General features: G+C 41.9%; 1 protein-coding gene across 1 annotated transcript; it reads left to right on the plus strand.

Annotated features, from left to right (window-relative positions):
• The first annotated feature begins 227 nt into the window (after window positions 1-227).
• On the plus strand, window positions 228-746 carry LOC108320387 (uncharacterized). The gene has a single exon (XM_017551789.1). It carries the CDS (start codon window positions 228-230, stop codon window positions 744-746), a length of 519 nt encoding a protein of 172 aa, XP_017407278.1.
• Window positions 747-7,161: the final 6,415 nt, after the last annotated feature.

Genomic DNA, 7,161 nt, shown 5'->3' on the forward strand with positions numbered 1-7,161 from the left:
TGTGCCTTGCTTGTGCTTGTGTACTCTTAGTCATGTCTAATAGTAATCCTTGTCTCTTTGAGTTGGACTGATGTCTTTTCTCTCTGTGTAAGCAAAAGATGGCACCTAGGCCTCCTCCTCCCCCACCCACAAATCCTGATGCACCAGATATGATGAGAATGATGGAATCAGTGATCAGTGCGATGAAGCAGCAAAATACTGCTTTGGTTCAGTAAAATTCTACGGCGATGCAGCAGTTGGAATCTGCTCGTGTATCAGTTGAGGCCTCTCAAAGGCAGTATTTGGACCTGTTGACCAGTGGGAGGGCTGTAGCTGGACCCTCATCTTCTTCTTCATCACAACCTCAAGAATGGAGTCTTGAGAGTTTCTTGGAGCATCGTCCAGCCAAGTCTAATGGCCAGGTTAGCCCGGATGAGGCGGATAGGTGGTTTAGAGATATGGAGCACATCTTTAATGCCAAGAGGTGTTCAGAGGAAAATAGATTGGCTTTCACGGAATACTTACTATCTAGGGAAGTTAGTCATTGGTGGAGTAGCATGAGGACGCTACTAGAGGGCAGTAACACTCCTATCACTTGGGAGTTGTTCAAGGGGAAATTCTATGTTGAATATTTTTCTAACAGCGTCAGATTTGCCAAAGAGATGAAGTTTCTTCAGCTGGTTCAGGGAAATATGTCAGTCTCTGAATATGCCGACCGGTTCAAGCATCTGATCAGGTTTTATACAGTGCCTATGAGTGCAGATTGACAGTGTCAGAAATTTGAAAATGGCCTGGGAGGAGAAATCAAGTTGTTGGTGAAAGGGCTTTATATCAAGGAATTCACTGCTTTGGTGGAGATGGCAAGAGTCTTAGAGAAGACCAAGTCGGAAATTGATAGCCATAAGAGCCAACCGTTGAGAGTGGGAGGACCAGTGGTTCCAGTTCTAGGAGGACTCCCTACTCTAGGCCTCCTTCTCATAGGTCTAGGGGTTCCTTCTCTCAGTCTTCAGTGCCATCACGGTAGTTCAGTCATTTTGGGGGTGTGAAGTGTTACTCTTGTGGAGGGCCTCATCTTCAGTCAGTTTGTCCTCAGATGGCTGGTTTCAGGAGGTGTAATATTTTTCGTGGGGAGGGGCATTACGCCAGGGACGGTCCTACTGTCAGGAGGCAAGGTCAGCAGACTCATCAGGCTAGGAGAGCTCATCCGAGGGGCGGTGCCAGACCGCAAGCTTCAAGCAGGGTGTATGCTTTATCTGGGTCAGAGGCAGCTAGCTCAGGTACTCTCATTGTTGGAAGTTGTTTGCTGAATGGTAGGGAATGTTGTGTGTTATTTGATTCTGGAGCGACACACTCCTTTGTGTCTGAAGATTGTGTTGCTGATTTGTGTTTGGTTGTGAGAGAGTTAAAATATGATTTGGTTGTAGCTACTCCCACTTCGGGATTGGTTAAGACATCTACATTGTGTGCTAGATGTTCTGTGGTAGTAGAAGGGCGTCAGTTCAAGGTAAACCTCATTTGTTTACCTTTGCAAGGATTAGATGTAATCTTGGGGATGGATTGGCTATCTGCCAATCGCATTCTCATAGACTGCGGTGAGAAGAAGTTAGTATTTCTTGAAAAAGAAGTGGCAGTGTTGTTGTATTCGGGGTAGCTAAAGCAAGAGTTGGTTGAAGGAGCTTGTTGCTTTCTTGTGTTGTCGCATCTGGCGGTTGAGCAGAGTGGACAGGGTTTAGATCACTCAGTAGTGAGTGATTTCTTGGATGTGTTTCCTAAGGAAGTGTCGAGGTTGCCTCCTCAAAGGAAAGTTAAGTTCTCTATTGATCTAATGCCTAAAGCAGGACTAGTATCAATATCGCCGTATAGAATGGCTCCAGCTGAGTTAGTGGGCTGAAGAAGCAAATTGAAGATTTGCTTGATAAACAGTTCATATGATCGAGTGTTTCTCCGTGGGGTGCGCCTGTGTTGCTTGTGAAGAAAAAGGATGGTAGCTCTAGACTGTGTATAGATTACAGGCAGTTGAACAAGTTAACCATCAAGAACAAGTACTCGTTGCCCAAGATTGATGACTTGATGGATCAGCTGCATGGAGCTACTATTTTCTCCAAGATAGACCTAAGGTCAGGTTATCATCAGATTCTGGTCAAGGTAGGTGATGTGCAGAAGATTGCCTTTAGGTCTAGATATGGTCACTACGAGTATGTAATTATGCCTTTTGGTGTGAATAACACTTCAGCCATATTTATGGACTATATGAACAGAATCTTCATACCGTTCTTAGATAAGTTTGTTGTTGTCTTTATAGATGACATGCTTTTTTATTCTAAGACTCGGGATGAGCATGAGAATCACCTTAGAACAGTGCTTGGGGTATTGAGAGAGAAGAACTTGTACGTTAAACTATCTAAGTGTGAGTTCTGGTTAGAAGAGGTGCAGTTTCTAGGACATGTTATCTCAGCGGGTGGAATTGCAGTGGATCCAGCTAAGGTTCAAGCAATGCTTCAGTGGGAGAGACCGAAGTCTACCACTAAGATTAGGAGTTTTGTTGGTTTGGCGGGCTACTATCATCGTTTCATAGAAGGTTTTCTAGAATAGTAGCGTCGTTGACTCAGTTGACGAGGAAGGATCAGCCTTTTGCTTGGATGGACCGATGTAAGTCTAGTTTTCAAGAGCTAAAGCAGAGGTTGACCAGTGCTCCAGTGTTGGTTATCCCTGACACAGGTAAACCTTTTGAGGTTTTCTGTGTTGCTTCATATCAGGGAGTGGGTTGTGTGTTGATGCAAGAGAAAGGTGGTCGCATATGCTTCAAGGCAACTCAAGGTTCATGAGAAGAATTATCCCACTCATGACTTGGAGTTAGCAGCAGTTGTGTTTGTCTTGAAGATTTGGAGGTACTATTTGTATGGTTCACAATTTCAGGTGTTTAGTGATCATAAGAGTTTGAAGTATCTCTTTAATCAAAAGGAGCTCAACATGAGGTCGAGGAGATGGATGGAGTTTTTGAAAGATTTTGAGTTTGATCTCCTCTACCATCCGGGGACGGCGAATGTGGTTGCAGATGGGTTGAGTAGGAAGACGGTTCATGTATCAGCATTGATGGTTAGAGAATTGGATTTGGTGGAAAGTTTCAGGAACTTGAGACTACAGGTGGAGTTAGAATCGAATTTTATCAGATGCAGCAGTCTTGTGGTGTCTAGTGGGTTGTTGGACCGTATCAAAGTTAATCAGTTGTCAGACGTAGAGCTTTAGAGGTCAGCAGGGTTGATTGGTACCGAGCAGGGTAGAGACTTCATTGTGGGGACTGATGGTATACTACGGTTCATAGGTAGGGTTTGTGTTCCTAAGGATTCTGAGCTGAGGAGATTGATCCTTGAGGAGGGTCACCAGAGTCGTTTTAGCATGCATCCTGGCATGGCTAAAATGTATCAAGACCTCAAGGATTCTTTCTGGTGGTCTGGTATGAAGGGAGACGTAGCACGATTTGTGGCTTCTTGTTTGACTTGTCAGACGGTTAAAGTGGAGCATCAACGACTTGGGGGTTTGTTGCAGCAGCTGGAGATTCCTGAGTGGAAATGAGATAGCATAGTTGTGGACTTTGTTACCCATTTTCCATGAACGATAAAAGGTCATGATGTTATCTGGGTGATTGTAGACAGGTTGACCAAGAGCGCTCATTTCTTGGCAGTCAATTTGAGAATGTCTATGACTAAGCTTGCTCAGTTGTATATAAGAGAGGTGGTGAGACTGCATTGGGTGCCTTCCAGCATCGTATCAGATAAACATCCACGGTTTACATCTCGTTTGTGGCAGACTCTTTAGAGTGAGATGGGTAGTAGACTTCATATGAGTTCAGCTTATCATCCACAGACTGATGGCCAGTCAGAAAGAATAATCCAGTCACTTGAGGATTTGTTGAGGACGTGTGTCTTGGATCATTTGGGAGTCTGGGATGAGGTGTTGTCGTTGGTGGAGTTCACCTACAACAACAATTATTAGGACATCATTGGTATGACACCGTTTGAGGCATTGTATGGGAGAAGATGTAGAACGCCTATTTGCTGGTTTCAAGATGGAGAATCAGTATTGACTGTGTCGGAGTTGATTCAGCAGACGACCGATAAGGTGAAGTTGATTCAGGAAAGGATGCGGGCGTCTCAGAGTAGACAGAAGTCATATGCTGATCAGAGACGGAGACCGTTGGAGTTTGCGGTTGGGGATCATGTATTCCTCAGAGTGACTTCTACTACTGGTGTAGGAAGAGTCCTTATCAGATCCTGAGGTGTGTAGAAGCAGTGGCGTATGAGATAGCCATGCCACCCTAGCTAGCGAATCTTCATTCAGTGTTTCATGTATCACAGCTTAGGAAGTTTGTGCCTAATCCTTCCCACGTGTTAGAAGCTGAAGACGTGCAAGTCAAAGAAGATATGTCTATTGAGGTGCATCCTGTCAGGATTGTGGAGAGCCAGACCAAACAGCTTAGAGGAAAGACCATCAGTCTAATCAAAGTTGTCTGGGATAGTAGAACAGGTGATTCCACTTGGGAGTTAGACGGAGTTATGAGGGAATCCTATCCTCACCTATTCTCTGGTAAGTCTAATTTTCGAGGGCAAAAATTTTTGTTGTTGGGGAGAATGTAAGGACCTAGAAAATAGAGTATTATAAAGTAGATAGCTGTATTAAAATAATGAGACATATTATTTTACTTTAAAATAATCTTATAATATAAATAGAATTTTATAAACACTTCTCATTATTCTAAGAACACTTCATCTCTCTAGAACTCTATTCCTCAGAATTCTCTGACTTCTCTCTACAATCTCTCATTGTTGAGTTATCTGTTCGACGATCAGGAGGTGCCTAGGCGATCCTGACGTTGAAGGCTTCATTTTGGACCGATCAATTTCTTGTTCTTCAGCTGGTAAGTTGTTTCCATTGTTATCCGTACCTTTTTGGACTGTGAACATGCATCGTTTCTGCTTTGCATGTGGTTAGCAGTTTCCTCCTTCATTTTCTAGTTAAATTCAAGCTCTAAGAGCTGTTTTCTATCACCAATTGGTGAGTTGTAGGTTTTTATTGAGTTTCCTTGCATTGCAAGGCATTGTCAGAGTATCTCTGTGAGTTGGGCTGTTAATCTCTGAGGTAAGGGGAGCTAGAAACTTTATCTCAATTGGTTGTATGATATGTATGTATGATAAATTCTGAATTAGTATGTTGTTTTGGGACACTGTTTGTATGCTGAGTAGATTGAATAGTATGTACTGGAATGTTTAATGTATGAAACTGTATTGTGATGTTTATGAATTGAGTTGGATGAATTTATCAGTGGTGATTTAACTGGTTGAAGGTATTTTATGTGAGAAACCTGTTATGGTAGGGTTTAGATAAAAAGTGAAGTGAATTGAGCTTGTTTAGTGTAATTTTAGAGGAGGTGAGGTAGTGAATTTGAGCATTAGAGGTCAAGTGATGTTATGGTCTGTTGGGCCAGTTTAGATAAGTCATATGTGACTTGTTTGAGTCATCAAATTGGTCAAAATCAGGTTCAAAGTGGTAAATTGGAATTTGGGTCTCTAAGTTGAGAAAATTGAGGTTTTAGAGTAGGATTTGATGCATAAACACTTTAGATTGATGTTAAGAAGGTTTAGAATCACTTAGTCAAGTTTAATTAAGTTTGTACAACAATCTATGAGTGTTACAAGTTGAGAAAATTGAGTAGAATTGGTAATTTGTGGTTGAGTTGCATAATTCTGCAGAATTTCGTTCTGCAGAATTTCCTTCTGCAGAATTTCGTTCTACAGATTATGCAGACTCGTTGTGCGAATGGATTCACATAGCGAGTCACCTTGGCGAGGTGCTATCTACCAAGGCATTCGCACAGCGAATGGGTGCGTTGTGCGAATGGATTGAGAGGGTTGCTCTCTACTTATCGATTCACATAGTGAATCAAGTCGTTATGCTACTAGTTGGGATCTGAAGCTATTATTCTTTTTGTTCCAACAACGAATGAGTTTCACTCTGCGAGTGCTTAAGGAGCATGAGCCACTGTTTGAGGTTCTTGCATAGCGAGCAGGGACGCTATGCGAGGGGTCTAGGGTCTGATTCAAGTCATGGTTTATTCGCATAGCGAGTATAACCGTTATGCGAATGGTTTAGAGTGTGTGGTCTCTAGTTTCGCTATGCGAATGTGTGCGCTGTGCGAGGATTTCAGTTCTAGTTCACTCTTCTTTTGATCTTAGATTATTTTAAATGAAACATTGAGTGTTGTATGAAGTAAGTTGAAGTTGTATCATGTAATATCATTGGTTATTGATGTATGTTGTATTTCAAAGTGTAAGTTGGTGGTTTCAAAGTGTAAAGTTCAAAGTATGGTTAATGGACGTAATTCCATGATCCTCAAGGGAGGAGACATGGTGGTGCCCTATGTTGTGATTCAAAGTGAAATCTCTAGTTGAGATTCAAGTAAGTTTTGAATGAATGCAGGAGCTTAGTCTTAGGGGTTATCCTGAAACTTCAATGGTCTTTCATTCTCAAGTAGAGAGGATTGATCCATATCGTGAGGAGTAGCAGGAGGTCCTAGTCTTGGGTGCTTCTAGTATGGCCCAAGGTGAGTGATAACGGACTAACCTCGTGAGTGTGGTAGGGTGAAACCCATTGGCAATGGCTTTGCAAAGCAGTAGAAGCCACCATGAGTGCACGACCCACCGTAGCTCGGCAATCATTCTAAGTCCGGACAGTCAAAGTTAGTGTGGTGTTATGTGTGAAGAGTTTATGTGATGTGAATGAATAGTATGATTGTATGAAGTTAAATAAATTGATGTATGATTAATCTTTGTTTAAACTAGCTTACCCTGTTGTGTGCTTGTATTTTGTATGTTCTGATGTTCTTCTTCTGCAATGATCATCCTTTGGATGTGAGCAGCAGAAGAAGAGGTTTCTCTGGAGCAAGCTTTGGATGGAGGTGATGCTGCTGACTAGTTGGCTTAATTTAGTAGACGTTTGTGTATAGTTTTGGAGTATCCTTTAGTATGTATATAAAGTTTAAAATTTATAGTTGTTTTTGGATTACTGTAAAGGTAACACTTTATATCTTAGATGGATAATTGTATACTTTATCATGCTTGTAGCTTCTCTTTAATATAATTTATACTATATATTTTGGGATGTTACATAAGTTTAGAAAAATAGTCC

Source organism: Vigna angularis, chromosome 2 (assembly GCF_016808095.1).
Source record: "Vigna angularis cultivar LongXiaoDou No.4 chromosome 2, ASM1680809v1, whole genome shotgun sequence".
Taxonomy (NCBI): domain Eukaryota; kingdom Viridiplantae; phylum Streptophyta; class Magnoliopsida; order Fabales; family Fabaceae; genus Vigna; species Vigna angularis.